The 18,807-nt window shown below is 54.5% G+C and overlaps 1 protein-coding gene across 1 annotated transcript in view; it reads right to left on the bottom strand.

Moving 5' to 3' along the window:
* NTN1 (netrin 1) overlaps positions 1 to 18,807 on the bottom strand; it is a 213,657-nt gene that overhangs the window by 68,592 nt on the left and 126,258 nt on the right. The window contains exon 3 of the mRNA XM_075560918.1: positions 3,549 to 3,737. Coding sequence (XP_075417033.1) covers positions 3,549 to 3,737 — 189 coding nt within the window. The remainder of the gene's footprint in view (positions 1 to 3,548; positions 3,738 to 18,807) is intronic.

The raw sequence follows: 18,807 nt of genomic DNA, 5'->3' as shown, positions 1-18,807 counted from the left end.
AATATGGGTGGTCTCAGCCCATATGAACCGCTAACTTGGGAGTCCAGAGCCACTCGCTGTCAGTTGTCCTCAGCACCCCGCTCCCTGTGAAGTGTGTCTTAGACTGAGCAAAGAGGGGCAGCCTTCTTCTCAGGCTCGAACTAGGCTCCCTGGGTTGGGGAGGGGAGGGAGGACGGTTGGCTCCATTCCCGCACGATCTAGGAAGAGGACTCTGAGAGAAAAGGCTCCTTGGTGGAGAGTCGGGTGTTGGGCTGCTGGCACCAAGCCTGGCGGTTCAAACCCACCAGCCACTCTGAGGGAGAAAGAAGAGGCTGTCTGTTTCCTCAAAAATTTATCGCCTCGGAAATCCTGTGTAGGGTCCGTGTGCGTTAGAATGAACTCAATGCAGTGGTTTGGTTCCTGAGAGCAAACTACCTCTGGGTCAGAGACCAAGATGTCAGGGTCACTTTTTTCCCACCCAAGGAGTCATTTCCTTAAACCAGGGGTCCTCAAACTGTGGGCCGCGGGCCACATGCGGCTCGCCGAGGACACCCACCGGGTGTTTTTGTCCCGTTTTGTTTTTTATTTCAAAATAAGATATGTGCAGTGTGCATAGGAATTTGTTCCATTGTTTTGTTTTTAAACTTTAGTCCGGCCTTCCAGCGGGTCTGCGGGACAGTGACCGGCCCCCTGTTTAAAGTTTGAGGAGCCCTGTCTGAAACCACTCAGCCCTGAGAAGACCAGGGGGAGGACCACTGCCATGGAGAGTGATGTTCTCAGGGGAACACACGCCCCTGCGCGAGTCTCAAGTTGTACTTAGGGTACTGTCCAGAGCCCACGTCTGCTCCTCAAGAAGCTGGACATTTCCACGCTGTGACCCGGGTGGCAGAGCCCAGAACGGTGGCTCTGCAGGTTCCCAAGGCCCGCTGGCTCTGGTACCTCTGACTCTGAACAGTGAGAGGTAGGACATTTCCCTGCTCCTCAACCCAGCGCCAGAGGACAGGGTGAGCATGCAGGCGGCCTGGCGACTCCTGCCCTGTTCATGCCCACATCTCTGGGAGACATGCGTTTCTGGCGCCAAGAGCAGACACTGGCACAACAGTAAACACCGGCGCCCCTCCATGTGGGGAGCCACGGCAGCCCAGCACATCTCACCATGGGCACAGGGCAACCCACCTCTGTAGAGAGGCTCCCACGGCTGAACATTTCATGCCAAACTCCTAAGAAATCCATGTGCCCATGTGTGGCTTCTGAGACGCTGACCTCAATGTTTTTATTTACTTATTTGTTTTCCTGTAAAAGAGAGGTGGACACTTTGGGCACAGGCAAAGGTTTGGAGATCGTCAGGTATAGCTCCGAAACCCCAAATTGTTTCCCGATTCAGCATTGGCTGCCCCACCTCCTGTTCTCTGCCCAGAGTTCTCTGCGGAATTCTCACTCGGAGGTTGCTCTTTGGCCGGGAAACGGCCAGCTACCTGGCGGTTGGCATTTCTCTGGGCAAGCAGAGGTGGCCTCAATGCCGCAGACCTGGGGAGGGCAGCTGGCTCGTCTCTCACCCGTTCGTTCTGAATTGAAAAGGTTTCTCCTGCAGGAGTCAGGCTGAGGCCCTGCCTTTATTGGGCAGCTACTTGGGTGGGTGGCCTGTGCGCCGAAGGCACACACGATTTGAGCTTGGCCGTCACTATCTGAGTGGTGCCCTGGGGGCGTAGTGTTACAAACTGGGCCGAGATCTGAAGGTTGGCGGTTTGATACCACCAGCCACTCGGAGGGAAGAGGATGGGGCTTGTCATTCCCGTAAAGGGTCACAGTCTCAGAAACACGGGGGGCAGTTCTACCCTGTCCTAGAGGGTCGTTGTGAGTCGACACCGACTCCATGGCAGTGAGTTTAGCTTTGATTTGGTGGTCGCTACCCTGACATTCTTAGTACTGCTGCCCTGGGCTCCACAGATACGCAGTTGGTCCTACACACAAGTGCCCTCCCATAGATGGGTATCCTTCGTTCATCCAAAAGCGAGCAAGCATTGACCACGGCAGCCCAGAAGAGTTGGCCCTGGGCTCCCATCAACCCCATGCCCAGCAGAACAAAATGCTGCCCAGCCTGTGCCATCTACGTGACCACGGGCATGTCTGAGCCCCTGGCTGCAGCCGTTACATAGTGTCTTTCAACCTAGGGACCTCATCTTCCAGCCCTCTAATGGCCAGTGACCTGTTGTGACCCATAGTTTTCACGGGCTAATTTCCGGTAGTAGATCACCAGGTCTTTCTTCCTATTCTCAGTCTGAAAGCCCTACTGAAACCTGTTCGTTCAGCATTGGAGCAGGTGGCAGCCACACATGAGGTGCCCTGCCTGTACCTCTGTCGTGCAAGGCAGGAATTCTGCCACTCACTCAACCAACTCAAAAATCTCAATGCCATTGAGTCAATTCCAACCCACAGGGATCCTGCTGGGCAGAGTGAAGCTGTCCCTGTGAGTTTCTGAGGTTGTAACTCTTCCAGGGAGCAGACAGCCTCATCTTTCTCCCATGGAGTAGGCTAGTGGGCTCGAACCTCTTACCTTGGGGTTAGCAGCCCAATTCCTAACCCACTATGCCAACGCCTGGGTCTGCTTTTGCCGCTACCGAGTCCCTTCTGATTGCAACTCATGGCAGCCCTGTGTACTACAGAGCAGACCTGTCGCACAGGATTTCCCTGGGTGTGATCTCTACAGCAGCAGACCAACAGGCCTTTCTTCCATGCCACTGGGTAGGTCTAACCAGTCAGCCTATAGGTCGGGCACAGACCACCCCCAGCTCCTCTGGGTCCTCTCACCCTGGCTTCGTTTTTGTCGGTAGGAGAAAAACAACAGCAGAAAAAGTTAAAGCATTAGTACTTGGTTCAGTGACTGAAAACGGAGCTACCCATCTTAAAAAAAAAGGTTTTTTTGATCCCAAGAAGTCAACCTAGTTGCAGATGGATTAAATGCTCCTCCTGCTCCACTGCCCCCCTGCCCCCTAAAGCCGCTGACCTCAGTGCATCGGTGTGTCTATGGGGGTGGGGAGGGGGCGCACACCTCCAAAGCAGCACATCAGCCCCAGGCCTGGTAAAAGGGAGTCCTTTGTCCCCACACTAAGCCTGGTGAACATGACTCCCAGCCCTCTGGTATGCAGCACACCTGTGCGGATGAGAAGCCCTCTGTGGGAGGGGGGCTGGAGGCGCCCCCTGCCCCCGCCCTCCAAGAGCCCTGCACCTCAACAGGTATCACACCTTCTCCTTTCTTCTCCTCAGAGCTGTCTCTCCATCGCCTCTTTGTCTTGGTGTGTACCTCCAAATACCACGGAGGGTGCACGCATGCGTGCGTGGGTGTGTGACTGCCTAGTCTTCTGTGGCTCTTTGTATATGAGGATGGGGGAGGAGGAGAGGAAGGAAGGGAGGGAGGAAGGGAGGAAGGAAGGAAGGGAGGGAGGAAGGGAGGAAGGAAGGGAGGGAGGAAGGAAGGAAGGAAGGAAGGAAGGAAGGAAGGAAGGAAGGAAGGAAGGGAGGGAGGAGAGAGGAAGAAGGCGTTGGCAGGGCCCAGCCCGAGCGCCACCTACCTTTGCAGGCCTTCCGGTGAGTGATGGGCTTGCCCATGTCGCGGTAGTAGCCCTCCTTGCAGTAGTGGCAGTGGCGGCCGGCGGTGTTGTGGCGGCAGTTGAGGCAGACGCCCCCACTCTTGCGTCCCGAGAGCTTGTAGAGCTCCATGTTGAAGCGGCAGCGCCGGGCATGCAGGTTGCAGTTACAGGCTGCAAGGGGGGAGAGGAAGAAGCGTCAGGGGCAGCGGGCAAGTCGGGCGCGGGTGGCGGGGGGACCGAGAGACATCTCCCCTCCTCTCCACTGCTGAACCGGCTGCTGGGGCAGTTTGTTACAGCAGACGGCTTCTGCTTGGCCCCACGTTGAGGGACTCTGGCCGTGCAGTTAGTGCTTTCTGTGTGGGCTGCTAACCACAAAGCCCGGGGCGGAGACCACCGGCCCCTCCGGGGGAAGAAAGAGCAGGCTTTCCACGCTTGTCAAGAGTCCCGGTCTTGGAGCCCACGGGGCGGTTCAACCCTGCCTATAGGTAGGTGCCTATGAGTCAGGAAGGACTCAGTGGCAGTGAGTCTGATTTGGATGGGCGTCAGTAGGAGTCAAGAGCAACCAACGGGTCCCCCAGCCATGCCACAGGGGCCTGCTTTGCTCTCAGTGCAAAGCAAATGCTCCGCCATTCCAGGGCACAGAGACTCGACGAGTTTCCAAGACTGTGAACCTTGCCCGGAGCAGACAAGCCTCATCTTTCTCCCAGGGAGCAGCTGGTAGATTTGAACCAGCTTGCAGTGAGCAACCCAGCCCCTAACCCATAGCCCCCCCAGGAGGCCTTCTCAAATGGAAGTGATTCATTGCCCTCCACCCCACTAATCTCCACACCTCCCCACACGTCAGAGATCGGCAAAGATCCCGGCCCCTCCTTGTTACAAGAATGGCTTTCCAGGTGGTATGCATTCAATTGTGTGCCCCTCAAGAATACATCCAGACACCTGTTGGCAAAAAGCTTTGGGAGCTGTGAACCGTGAAGTTAATGAGGAGAAACCACTGTCATCCGGTTACCTGACTCACGACTATGCCACCTTCTCCCCATCCTGCTCCCTCACTGAGGCCTCTGGGGTGGCAGCCCCACCTTCCCTCCCACATCAACTTGGCTGGTTTTCCTACCATGTGGATGGCCCAGCGAACACCTGGTCTCTGGCTCTCTGTCTTTCCCAACAGCACTTTCTTTTGGGCCCCTAAATTGCCTCCCACCTTGCTGGAGCCCCTGGGAGGTACACATGGTCCCCATAGTTGGCTGAGAACCCAAAGGTTGGCTGTTCGAGTCCCCTCAGGATGCACCTCCGAAGAAAGAAGAAAGGTCGCTATGTTTCTGGAAGGTCACTGTCTGGACTGGCCAACGGAGCGCAGTTCTATTCTGCACCCGTGGGGTCACCGTGAGTCAGAGTCAAGTCCAAGGCAACTAACGTCAGTAACACACATGGATGTGTGTGGCAAAGCATCTGCCATTTCCACAGTCTCCGTGTGTCCAAGCCATCATGTTGTGCAATCATTGCCTTCATCTGTTTCCAAGCGTTTCCCTCACCCCTAACAGAAGCCGGGGGCACCAAAACCCTTTGAGGTTCTAGAATATGCTACCCCCTTTCGGGGACACCTTCCTCCAAGCCTCCCCCTTCACCTGGACTCATCCTCAGGTCTTGACTTCAAGCTCATTTCCACGACCCACTCACACCCCACTAGCCTCAGTTGGTTACACCAAGCATCCCGCCGGGCCCTGGGCTTCAATTCCAACACCTCTCATGAGCAAACCACCACCCTGTGCCAGTGGAAGCTGATGGGTTGCTAGGACACTGGGTGGGTCTCAGCAGGGCTTCGGACTAGTCTGTATCCTCGGCACCGCAGGGAGCACCGCGATCCTGAGGCGGGGACCAACCGGACAACAGCAAAAAGCCACCACAGGTTTGGGTGGTTTCCATATTTGCTACTTTTGGGAACCTCCTTTGGCTGCACCCTTGTGCTCTGCTCGGATGATTGCCGTCCTGCAAGCTCCTCTCGAGGGAATTGCTGGGCTAAGGTTGGGACCTGAACTTGGACGCCAAGTTTCAAACTGTCTTCAAGGAAGATTGTGTTCGCCGACACTCCCACCAGCAGGATATGACCGCCCTGATTCCACCACACCCTTGCAAAGAATAACAGCGTGTGTTTGGCATCATCATTCTACTTCCTTTTAGTTAATTGTCGCCAACGTGTCCAAGAGGAAAAGAAAGAAAACACACACACATCTGACTTTCATTTGCCTGCCTTTGATTACTAGTGTTTCTCCCAAGTGTTTATTTGTCTATTTATATTTCCCTTCTCGTGCGTTGCCTGTTCATGCCACTTGCCCAGTTTTCTAATACGGTGGTTTTCTGTGATGCTGAGGGGGATGCTTATACACGACGATAAAAACCATTTGTCTACCACACAAGTGGCAAGTTTGTTTTTGTTTTTAACTTCAGTTTCTTCCTCGTGTATTACTTTTGTGATTTAGCAAAACAACACATTGGCCTCTTTAATATTTTTCCTCTCTGACTTTATGATCAGCTTCTTTAAATGCTTTTCTGAGCATCATCCACATTTTTCATTCATTAGTCATTTCAGAAACAGGGATGGAAGTGGCCTTAGAGGAGGTGCCGTGTGACAGACCCCAAAGACTTGGCTCACGTCTTGGAGTCTGGAAGCTATGTCAGGCTAGAGAAGGGCTCCCAGGAGCCTCAGGCAGGGTGCCTCAGCCCCTCCCATCCTTGAGGCGGTGATCAGTCAGTTACAGAGAGATGCTTTCTACGTGGCCTGGGTATTGCTGGGCTCATCGGCTCACACAGACAGGGTGACGGAGGGGCAGGGGAGGATCTTGGAGAAGAAAAATAACCAGGACTATGAAGCCAATCACTGGACAGCGGGGCAGGACAGGCAGTGCCCGGTCTCCTGCTCTGGGCCCCCTTGGCCCAGTGGAAAGAACCTGCATCCATGGAAGTCACAGCCAGACTCTGGATCTTCCCTCCCCACACAGGGGTCTGAGTGCTGGGTACACCTGCCTAGGGGACAGGTATCCAGAAGGATTGTCCAGCCTCACGTCCTCAGGTCTCCCCTGGGCTGCCTCTGCTCCTTCTTGGAAGCAGACGCCTTGACCCTGGCCAGGTAACTCCAGCTATCTCGCATCTCCACCCGCAACCTGCTGGGCCTAGCCTCTGAGCTCTCCGGGCCCCTCTTCCCCACTCACCCCAAGGGAAAGCCGGTGCTGGGGGCTCTTTTCCTTACGCACCTGATCTTAACAAAGGACCCCTCCCAAGCCACTGGCTCCACAGAGGCTGGACCTCAAACGCCAAGACTGCCCTCCCTCTGCCCTTCCTTCGAGGAGCTGTCAGGAGGACATCAAGTGGCAGTTGCCCACGCTGAGACTTCTGCAAAGGATTTGGGGGCTTGTTTTCTTTTCTCTTTGTTTTATTTTCTCGACACGAAATGTGGGAAAAAATGCACTGGGCAGAGGGGCTCACATCTGGACCCGTCAGCTGCCCACAGAGGTGTCACCCAACTCCGCCTGGTTCCCAGCCCCTTCCTCACAGACCCCTTAATCCCTCATGCCTTCCTGTTTATCTCCTGCTTCTCTCAGAGGCAAAAATATCGGGTATGAGTTTCATGATCAGATTTCAAGCGGAGAAGGAAAGGGCAGCTTTGTGAGAACCCAGAGGTCAGGTGGATAATCTCGCCTGGCCTCCACTGCCCGGGCCTGGGCCTGGCCTGGCTGCAGCCAAACAAGAGAGAGGGCCCAGCAACTGTGGGGGGAGCAGCGTGGCACTGGCACTTGGAGCCCGTCCCCGGCTTCTGCTCTGATCCTAGGGACCCCAACCACCCAGAGAGAAGAGTCTGGTTCTCTCGGCTGCCATGTGGGAATCAGTGAGGATGGATTGCAGCCAGACCCAGGGGTGTAACGTGGAGCAGGAGGCAGCTCCCCCAACCTGTTTCCCACCCAGAAACCAGACAGGGACGGGTCCCCATGTCCTATTTGATCAGACGCTGCCGCTGGTATTTGCTGCGTCAGGTTGGTTCTGATGTGGGCATGACAATGAAGCTCACGGATGTACCAATTGGGCTCTCATCATTCCCTAGGCTTTCCCGAATGTCCCTCATCGGTGTGCAATGGTCCAACCCTCCACCACCCCCAGGCCAGTTCCCTTCACGCCTTTGGACCCCTGGGTGGCTCAGATAGGTAACATGTTTGGCGGGCAACCCCAGGGATGAGGGTCACCTCACAGGAAGCTCATGGCTCACTGCCATCGAGTGAGTTCCAAGTCATAACAACCCTGCAGGACACAGTAGAACTGACCCTGTGGATTTCCAAGACTGTATTTCTTTATGGGAAGAGAAAGCCTTATCTTTCTCTGAGGAGTTTTGAACTGCTGACCTCATGGTTAACAATTCAATGCTATCAACGCTCCTCCAGTCTCAAATGAAAGGGCTGGGAATTTACTTCCAAAGACCCAGCCAGCGAGACCCCTACGGGGTGCAGAGCTCCTCTATGACACACACATGGAGGTGCCGTGAGTGAGGCTTGACTCGATGGCACCTGGTGTCCAGGGTGCGTGAGGAGCCAGGCGCTATGCCACAGGGGGTAGGGACACAGAAGGGGACCGTGCATCTCGGCTCCGCAAGGGCCCTGTGTCACGGAGCAGGCCGACGAACACTCAGGTCAGCAAGCTCCTAGACAGAGTGAGGCAAGCACGCTCCCCAACTGGGCTGGTTCCCTGGGGCAAGGACTGCGCTTGCCCTTATATCCTGGTGCCAGACACAGTGGTTTTTGTTGTTGTTGTTGTTGCTGTAGCGATGAGAGAGACCGAGAACAAAATCAAATGAAAGAATGGGAGAGGAGATTAGACAGAAAGATAGGTGGATGGGAGGGTGAATGAGTAAATGGGTGGAAGGGTGGTTAGATGAGTGGGGTGGGTGGATGGGTTGAATGGGTGGGTAGATGGGTAGATGGATGGGTGGCTAGATAGATGGGTGGATGGCCATGTAAATGAGTGGATTGGGTATGCAGGTGGCTAGGTAGGTAGATGGATGGACGGGTAGGTAGATCAGTGCATGGGTGGGTAGATGAGTGGGTTGGGTATATAGGTGGATGGATGGGTAGATAGGTAGATGGGTGGATGGCTGGGTAGATGGGTAGATGTATAGGTAGATGGGTAGGTTAAGTATACAGGTGGGTGGGTGGGTGGGTAGATGGATGGATGGGTAGGTAGATCAGTGCATAGGTGGGTAGATGAGTTGGTTGGGTATATAGGTGGATGGCTGGGTAGATAGGTAGATGGGTGGATGGCTGGGTAGATGGGTGGATGGCTGGGTAGATGGGTAGATGTATAGGTAGATGGGTAGGTTAAGTATACAGGTGGGTGGGTGGGTTGGCAGGTGGATAGGCAGGTTGTTAGACAGGGAGCTGGGTGGGTAGACAGGTGGATGGGTGGGTAGGTGGATGGACAGGTGGATGGGAGGAAGGAAGGAAAGATCAGGTAGACAAACTGGAATGACGAACGGGAGAACGGAGAGAATGTGCAGACCCTGAGGAGACAAGGCCTTAGGGCCCGGGTGCTCTTTCTTTGCCAGTTACTCCCAACTACTTTAGTCCATCTTACTGCTTCACACAGCCTCTGCCTCCTTGGCTCTGGCCGGCCGCGGTGCTTACTGGAGAAAAGCCCACACCTAGGACATCCCGGGCTCTGCCTTGCCCACTGTAGGGACGGAGTCTGAACCCACTGCTGCTTCGGTGATCTCCCCCCAGAGATCCCAGTGAACTAACCCCAATGCCACCTGGACTATTCTAGGTGCAGAAAACACCCAGCTGGCAAGGTTAAGCTGCTTCTAAGGCTTCGTCTCTCAGGACTCCAGCCCTGCCCGCCCCCCGCCCCCCCAAACCTCACGCAGCAGGAGCTCCCTCCGTGGAACGCAAAGGTCGAAGGATGTCTCCTGTCCTCCAGCACACCGGGCCACCGCCACTATTCCTCTCTCCCTTCCAGACAGGACGTAACAGCAAACTTGGGATTTAAATATCAGCAATCCCAAATGACGGGACCCGTGATGCACTGCCTGCTGGCTGTGCATCACGCTGCCTGGGTGCCTGACCAGCACAGCTCGGAGGTCTGTCTTCACTCTTAGCCAGCTGCTAAGTGTCCCCGTTGCAGGGCACACTGGGGTGCACTGGGCACTTGCAGGGTTGGGGGAAGGGCTTTCCTCACTGGCTCCTTTGCTAATGACCTCTGGGTCATTACTACTGGGTAAAGACCACAAGACCCACTCATCATCCGTAAAGGGCTCTTACAACTTCTGTTGTCTGCAGGGCCACTGGGAGCCAGGGCTGACACCAGGCACCTCACAACCTTCCCATGAGGGGGGCGCAGCTAGAAGCACAGTGAGCCTCAGTGGCTACCTGGCCGCGCCTGGAGACATCGCGGTGGTCACACCGAAAGGTGTGCTGAGGGTGTCTAAGGGTAGAGGCCAAGGATGCTGCTAAACATCCTACAACGGACTCCCACCCTCCCCCAGCCCCCAGCTACAGGTACCCAGGCTCAAACGCTAACAGCGCTAAGGCTGGGAAACTCGGGATTAGAGAGACGGTGCCGTCCCCCTCTCCCCGGCTCTACAGATTTGTATACCTTTGTGCTGCTGCATAACTCACTTCTCCCGAGCCAATGCCGACTCAGAGCAACGCTACAGGGCAGGGAAGACCTACCCCTGGCTATGAGTTGGGCTTCAACAGCAAGGTCCGCAGTTCAAAACCACCAGCCCCTAGTTCTGCAGGAGAAAGACAGGCCTTTTCCTCCCATGTGGAAATGCCATCTCGGAACCCCACAGGGGCAGTTCTACCCTGTCCTGCATAGAGGGCCACGACTACGCCTTGGCATTGACTCTGTTGTCGTTGTGCTTTCTCTTAAACTCTTCACGGAGCAGAAAGCTCTGTCTTTCTCCTGTGGAGCAGCTGGTGGTTTCAAAATGCTGGCCTTGTAGGGGGCGGCCCAACGTGCAAGCACAGCGCCAACAGGCTCCTTGCCTGCTGCTACGTAAGAGCCTCCAAGGGGTGCCCACGATGAACTGGCTCCGCTGCTCACCAAGAGGGAGGAGGCTGAAGTCCACTCGGAGGTACCTCGTAAGAAAGGCCTCATGGGCTCTGCTCGGCCCTGGAAGCCCCGCGGAGCACAGTTCTGCTCTGACAGCCTCGTGGGGTCACCATGAGCTGATTTCACTAGGCAGCAAGTCACTTAAGAAACTCAGCGCCACTGAGTCATTCCAATATGGAGGGACTCTGTGGGACAGAGTAGACTCGAACTGCTCCTGTGGGTGTCCGAAGCTGTAACTAGACCGCTATGTCTGTCCCCCAAGAAGTGGCTGGTGGTTTCAAACTGCTGACTTTGTGGTTTAGCCGCCCAACGCATCATGCACGACACCACTTGGCTCTTGGTTTTGTTAGTTTGTTAGCTCTTTGTGATCTTCATAGAATATAGTACTAACACGTCATTGTCATAGGAGAAGGGAGCAAACAATAACGAGGACATTTGGTTCCGATGAGCTCCACATTCCTTTCTGGCCCCAAAGGTTCTGTAACCGCACAATGCCTAGTTATAGAACGTTGAGGCCCATCAGTTGCAGGAGCCCGGTGGCGCTGTAGGTTAAGTGCTGTACCACTAACTGCAAGGTTAGCGGTTCAAACCCACCAACCTCTCTGGGGGAGAAAGACGCAGCTATCTGCTTCCACAAAGACTTCCATCCTTGGAAACTCTGTATAGGGCCACAATGAGTTGGAATCCACCCCATGGCAGTGGGCTGGCTTTGGGGTTTGGCTTCCCACCAGCATCCTGGGCATTTATTTACTCGGGGACCGTGGGAGGGAAGGGAGTGCTTCAGATTAAGGTAATGATGCTGGGGACAAGTCACAGGGCGAGACTACACATGGCAGGTAGGAAGGCGTCAGACCACATCCAGCTGTGGAGTTGACTGGAGATGAGGCGGGTGGTCCTGCAGCTCTGAGAGATGTCAGTCCAGCAGACCCTCGGAGCTTCTGAGGGTGATAGCGGCAGCAGGGTAGGGTCCACAGAGCGAGGCAATGGTACTCTCTGGGGCAGTGGGAGTAGGTGGAGGGGATCTTCGTGTGTGTGTGTGTTATATGTAACAAAACATGTGCCATTTCAACAAGTTTGTTGTTATTAAGTGCCGATGAGTCTGTTCTATGAACAACAGAACAAAGCACCACCGTACCTCATAACTTCTTATGTTTGAGCCCATTGTATCCGACCACCATATTAAAGGCTTCTCTTTCACTGCCCCTAACTTTATCCACGCCTGATGCCCTTCTCCAGGGCTGGTCTCTAGGGACAACAAGCCCAAAGTACGTGCGCTGAAGTCTCGCCATCCTTACTTCTAAAAAGCATTCTGGCTGTTATTTCTTCCAAGACAGACTTCTCTGCTCTTCTGGCAGGCCACGGTACTCCTAATATCCGTCGTGGGCACCAGCATTCAGTCCTCTTGGCATGCACAAATCAGTGACATTAATGACGTGGATCACTTTGCCCAACATCGCCCGTGTCTGGTCCCCTAACTTCCCATCACCTTTCACCGAACACCACTGGCTGCTAAGTGTTGGGTCTTCCTTCCTGCCTGCCTGCCCCTGGCAAACGCCAGCCAGCTTTGCCCTCTGCACCCGCTTGCTCACGTCACTGCTGTCAGCGGGAATGCCTACTGGTCTTTCGTGACTGACTTATTCCACTCAGCAGGTCCGTCCACGACGCAGCATATCTTAGAACTTCCATGGTCTGGATGACCCCGTTCGCGTAGCCATCGGCCTGTGCATGGGCTGCGGGGTCTGATCCGCGTCAGGCTGTTAAGCACAGACTCAGCAGTTTGGAGACATCATGTGCTTGCTCCTCAGGAGAAAGAGGCTTTCTGCTCCCCGAAAGCTTTACAGACTTGGAAATCCAAAGATGTACTTCTATCTAGTCTGTCCTATGGGGTCAGTAGGAGTCAGAATCGACTGACTGGAAGGGAGTTTGAGAGTTTTGAGTTGGGCCTGTGAGGGGCTGGGTGATAGGCTTTTCAGGAGGTCAGCTGGCATCGGGAACCGGGCCCTATTCAGCCTGGGGTCCCTCGGACGCCAAGTTCTGACTGAAGTGCCCACTGGCTGCTGCGTGGCCTCTCTTGGAGAGTGCCTCCCCTTGGCAGACGAAAGGCCTGTGGTGTCACATACTTCTTTAAAAGCTCTGACTTGCCAAACAAAGTCTCTGACCCCTGACCTGTGCTTTATCTCCCTTATCAGAAACAGAATCTGACAAAAGGTGGGCCAGAGAAAATGAAGAGCCAAAGTGGGAAATGCTTTCAGCCTCCGGTCCCCAGTGTGGGCTTGCGGGGGGGCAGGGGGCTGGGGGGAGAGCCGGAGTTCCTCTGCTTGCCAAAGACCGGCTTTAGATGGTTCCTGATAAAGTCCCTGGAGATAAGTGGGCTGTGTTTGTCGAGGGCTTAGAGAGCTTTAGCCAAGTCTGAACACAAAGGGGCCCCCTGTCAACAGTCCTTCAGGCCACTCACGGGGCTGAGCAAACACTACAGTAACAAGTTCTTCACACCTGTGGGGCTTGGGAAAGGCCCAGGGCCCTTTGTCAAGATGTCAGACAAAAGCGCTGCTAGGGGTGTGGGCCCTCACCCAGCCAGACCCTCCTGGGCTTCTGGAAAAGGGATTGTAGGCAGGCTCAGTCCGGAGCCTGGTGGGTCTCCGTCTTCTTCTTCCAGTGGAACCGTGAACTTGAAAGAGGCAGGGAGGCCAATCCTCTGGGAACGCTGACGGAGAGTGGGTAGGCGAGGGCCTTTCAAGAGGTGGCGGGCAGGGCCCCGGGCAGCATCAGGGGGGCAGGGTCAGAGGCAACATCTTCTCAAAGGCCAGCCTGGGCCTGGTGGCTCTTCCTCCCTCTGTGTGGGGGCAACAGCCCCTCCCCGGCCGGCTGCAGGGCCATCCCCCAAATCCTCTTGCCCTCGCTGTCATTTTTTCCACTGATTTTTTTTTCTCTGTAAACATCTTAGCCCTTTCTTTCCCTGCCCTTTTTTGGCTGCTGCGTCTCCCCGAAGGCTGTGAAACCATCCCCTCCTAACGTCTCCCAGCCCTCCGCTGCTGAGGCGCAACTCCGGGCCTCTGCTGCACAAACATCTCCGTGCGCCGGCGGGCGGCAGGCCCCTCTCCGAGGAGGAAATGCCGAGCGGGCTTTGGTAAGCCCTGAGCAGCCATCAAGTCTTTGTCTGCAGCCTTCCTCAGATCCTCCCTGGCTCTGCGTTCCCTTCCCAGAGCCCGGCCCCAGGCAGCCTCGCCCTGCCACCGCCCTCAGGGACTGCAGCCCAGGCCCACTCTGTGACATTCCCAACTCTAGGCTGCCCCCACCGCCCATCATCCTCCACCTCAAATCCCTCCCTACATGTTCTCTGATGTTCTGGAACCTTCGGTGGCTCTCAGCCTGCCAAGTCAATGTTCAGGGGCCTTCCAAGGCTCTCAGCTCGTGGGTCCAATGTTTGGAACCTTCCGTGGCCCTAAGCTGGTCACTTCAATGTTCTAGATCCCTTATTGGCCCTCAGTCTATCATTCCCAATGTTCTAGACCCTTCTGTGGTTCTCAGCCTGTCATTTCCAATGTTCTGAAAACTTCTGTGGTTCCTAGCCTGTCACTCCCAGGGTTCTGGAACCTTCTGGGTTCTCAGTCACTCCAATGTCCTGGGACATTTGATGGCACTCGGCCTGTCACTACAATCCTCTCCAATGTGACTGCCTACGACCCATCAGATCAAACTGCCGGGCCCTTAAGAACACTGGCTCCCAAACGGAGATCCGTGCACAGGGTCTTACTTCTCCCTTAGCATGGGGTCCTGAAGGAACAAACACTCTACTCCATCCCCATCCAGCGCCCAGATCTGTCAGACAAAAGAAGGGAGAGGAAGGTGCCCACGGAAGGCAAATAAACAGACTCTCGGTGCTGGTGGGGCCTTCGAAGTTTCCCTAGCTTTGACCCTCTCTGGTCATAGAAAAGATGAAGGGTCGGGGAGGGGCCTGAGAGGCCAAGAGGCTTGGCCAGGGAGCTGGAACTAGCTAGGGATGACTTCTACTACCTTGCTCGGAGTGGCTAGGGTGGCATGGCCGTGGGCGGGAAGAGGCAGGCTAAGCTCCCCCGGGCTGTTGGCGTTCATCCCTGGAGGAAGGGCCTTTGAGCAAAGCTCCCCGGAGCCTTCTGCTGCCCTGACATCCTCAGCCAGAGGCCTGCCGAGCAGCCGAGGGGCTTGCTTCCAACCCCTTCCCCAGAGGTGGTGCGCACACAGGCTGCGCTTGATTAAACAGACATCTGAGGGTGGCCTTGCCAGCCCGGCAGGCCAGGCCTGGCTCCCCACTCCCTAGAGTCATTTCCCATCTGTAATGGGACCCATCTCTGGCTCGGGCCCGTGCCAGGTGGGCGGCGAGGGAGGCCTAATGACTTGCGGTCAACTCTGTTCCCCTAACACTGGGCAGGGAAACGTGTGATTCCCCATGGCCCTCACTGTCCAGGGGCCACGGGCAGTGCCCCTTCCTGCTTACTTAACTCTTTAGGTGGCACTGGGTCAGAGGCCAGACAGTTCCAGAAACCACGGCTCTGGCTTCAACTGCTCCCAGGATCCTGCGTTGCACACCTGGGGTTGTCAGCCCCATAGTGCCAGGCTCCCGAGGGTGGTTGGGGACTTGCAGAAACCAGGGTCCTGGGGAGCCACAGGCAGGCTGATGCTCATCAATTCATGTTCCAATGGGGGGGGGGCTGCCATATTCAGCATGCACAAACACAGGACGCCCAGTGAGATTTGAAATTCCAGATCCACAGTGAATAATTTTTAGTATAGGAATGTCACAACTGCTGCAGGACCGTCCACCTCCGGTACCTTCTTGACTTCCATCAAACATGAGCTTGGCCTACATACGATGTGTGGCTTAAAAACAGAGACTCTTTTATGGTTGCTGTTAAGAACATACACACCGGGACATATTCTGTTGCACGCATTTCTACATTCAGCGACGCTGATGAGATGCTTCGAGTTATCCAAGCTTCCTTCTCCTCCTCCTCTGAGTTGCTCCTGTCCCATGAACAGAAACCTCGGCCATCATCGGGGTTGCTGCTGCTTCAAAGAGCATCATGTTCCAGGCAGCCGTTCTCGACGAGTTTGGCTAAATGATTTAAGGAAGACTTTGGGGATATTTTGGCATTTACATTTTAGAGATGATCTCAGGGCAGTTGTTTTGGGAATTCATCCAGAAATCCTGGATTCCAAGAGAATTTGAATTTCTCCTCTGCGTTTTACCCTTTGGGATCAGGATTCTTCTGTAAAATCACAATATTCGGGTACCACCTGGTTCTTCTTGCCCACTACATAAAATGCATTATTTGACAAAACGGTTTTTATCAAAGTAACTCTAATTCTTCCAACACCATAAGTCCAAGAAAAGGTCACACAAAAAGCTGAAATGAGCCAGTCAGGGTGCAGTAAAACACCATGGAAACATTCAGCTTTCTTCTAGTTCTTTAATGCTCCCCCTCCCCCACTATCATGGCTCCCAATTCTACCTTACAAATTTGGCTAGACCAGAGCATGTACCCAGGTACAGATAAGACCTGGAAACACAGGGAATCCAGGACAGATAAATCCTTCAGGGCCAATATTGAGAGTAGCAATACCAGGAGGGTAAGGGGAAGGTGTGGGGAGAAAAGGGGAACCAATCATCATGAGCTACATATATCCCCCTCCCAGGGGGATGGACAACAGAAAAGTGGGTGAAGGGAGGCATGGGTCAGTGTAAGACATGAAAAAATAATAATTTATAAATTATCAAGGATTCATGAGGGAGGGTGGGGGGAGAGAGGGGAAAAATGAGAAGCTGGTACCAAGGGCTCAAGTAGAAAGAAAATGCTTTGAGAATGATGATGGCAACAAATGCACACATGTGCTTGACATGATGGATGGATGGATGGATGGATGGATGGATGGATGGATGGATTATGATAACAGCTGTACGAGCCCCCAGTAAAATGATTTTTTTTTAAACGGTCCCGGATAGAGTGGGAGAAAATGAGGAACAGAACTCAAAATGATGGAAGAGACGAGGTTCCTGGTCAGATAGAGCCTCTCCTCCAGACGAGCAGGAGAGAATAGGCCACTACTGGGATTGTGTGAGCTGGCTGCCCCTGGGTACAGTCAAGTAGAGGGCCCTTGAACAGGGGGTCAGAGGAGATCCCTTCCAATTCTGAGAGCCTTAAAAGAGACACACTTCTCTGCCCTGGAGTTGAGCAATCCCTCCCCCCCTCCCTGCCCCCCGCTATGGGCTGTGGCTCTGGGTAGCCTTGTTAACATCCTTAGCCCTAAGTTAGTCAGTGAAAGGGATGCCACGGTCATAACGTCCAGTCTACCCATGACCCTCAGTCTTCGGGGGTAGGGACAGTACACACTGGAAGAACACAGGCCAAGAGACTTCCCGCTGGGCAAGTGGGGCGTGGGAGATTTCTTTGGGGAAACTACGTGGTCCTTCTGGCATGAAGTCCTCCATTCACGTGACCAGGGAAAGCGCCTGCAGATGTTTGCACTCTTCCTCACAGGCAGATCGTGGCTCTGCGCACAGCTGCTCGGAGCTTCTGGACCTTCTGAGAAAGCAGCGACCGAGAGAGGGTGTCTGAGACAGAAGGACAGCAGTGGGCGGACCCTTTTTATAGAGGAAAACAAATCCCTCTTTTGGACGCTCAAATGCTTCAGACCAGGTGACGGTACCAGGGATGCAGCAAGAAGGCACCATGGAGCTGACCTTTCGGTGACAGGGTGGCACCATGGTGGTTAAGAGTTTCAAGCACCTCCCTGGTTTCAGAGATGACAAACTGACATACCGCCCCAGCTTCCCTAGTCCTGGCACGCCCCACCTCTCAGATAAGAACCAGCCCTTGGGGAGAGTTAGTCCCTGCACCTTCCTCTCCCAAGGGGTCAGCTTGGCTGAACTAGCTCACTAACCGGCAGAGGTAGGCTGCTGCCTGGATCCCCTCCTGAGCCACCACAGGCCAAAGGCAGGGCCAAAGGCGGATGATCCTTCCAACGATGCTCATTAGTGAGCAGAAGATGATGAGAGATAGGCGATAACTGGACTCTCCCTCCGGCCCAAAGCCAGCAGGGCCACTTGTTCTAGACCTCTGAGACATCCAGAAAGAGTGAGGGGGCTTCAGGAAGCACTAAGGAACTGAGAACAAATGCCAAGCCCCGGTCTGCAGGAATGGTGGACAACGATGTGGGAGCAGAGGCTGGGAAGAGGGAGTGGAAGACAGCACTTGAAGATGGAGTGCCCAGCCCCGAGAACTTCACGTCGGTCTCAACCAGGCACTTGTGCGCTAACTTTCAGAGCAGCACTGGGAACAAGAGCCCAAAGGTGAGAACAGAACACAGGTGTCCATCAAGAGATGAATGGCTTAAACAAAACTTGGCCCATGCAGATGACGGGCTATGATTCCGCCACAAATGCCGTCCTGGGACATGCTGGGGCAGGAGCAAACCTTGCAAACATCATGCTGAATGAGATAAACCAGTCACCCCAGAGAAACGTGGTGCCATCCCGCTTCCTCTGAAAGACCTAGTCTGGGCACGTGCATAGAGATGGCCCTGGCTACCGTGGAGGGGGCACTGCCGAAGGACTGAGTTCCCGTCCAGACTGACAAACGTGCTGGGGAATGTAATGAGTGCCGCTGAGCTGTATGCACTTACAAGTGGTTTAAATGGAAAATTTAGGATGGACCTATGTATTCAACTGTAATTGAACAGAAAGAAGAGGGAGCGGTTCTCATCGCCCATCTGCCCTCATCTCAGCCAATGAGACCGTAATAAGCGACCCGACGGGGTTATCACAAGGCACCAGGTACCCAGGCAAAACCAGAATGCCAAACACACAGCCCCTGACTCCTTATGAGACTGTATGTCTTTATGGGAGCAGACAGTCTCATCTTTCTCCCAAAGAGAAGCTGGGGGATTTGAACCACTGACCTTGCAGTTAGCAGTTGATGCTGAACTCCCACACAACCAGAGTACCTTGATACGATTTCATTTCTCTTCACAAGCTCCCCACAAAGCTGGGTTAACTCCTGTCTGCACCTGGAACCTTACTAAGCCCCTTCCCAGTCACCTCCTGTGTCCCTACCCTGCAGGTGTGTCAGGAAGATGTCGGAGGGTGCTTGCTGTGAAAGGCCTCCAGGCAATT

This window comes from Tenrec ecaudatus, chromosome 10, assembly GCF_050624435.1.
Source record: "Tenrec ecaudatus isolate mTenEca1 chromosome 10, mTenEca1.hap1, whole genome shotgun sequence".
Classification (NCBI taxonomy): domain Eukaryota; kingdom Metazoa; phylum Chordata; class Mammalia; order Afrosoricida; family Tenrecidae; genus Tenrec; species Tenrec ecaudatus.
The sequence above is the reverse complement of the archived record's forward strand: the minus strand, read 5'-3'. Positions and strand labels throughout refer to the sequence as shown.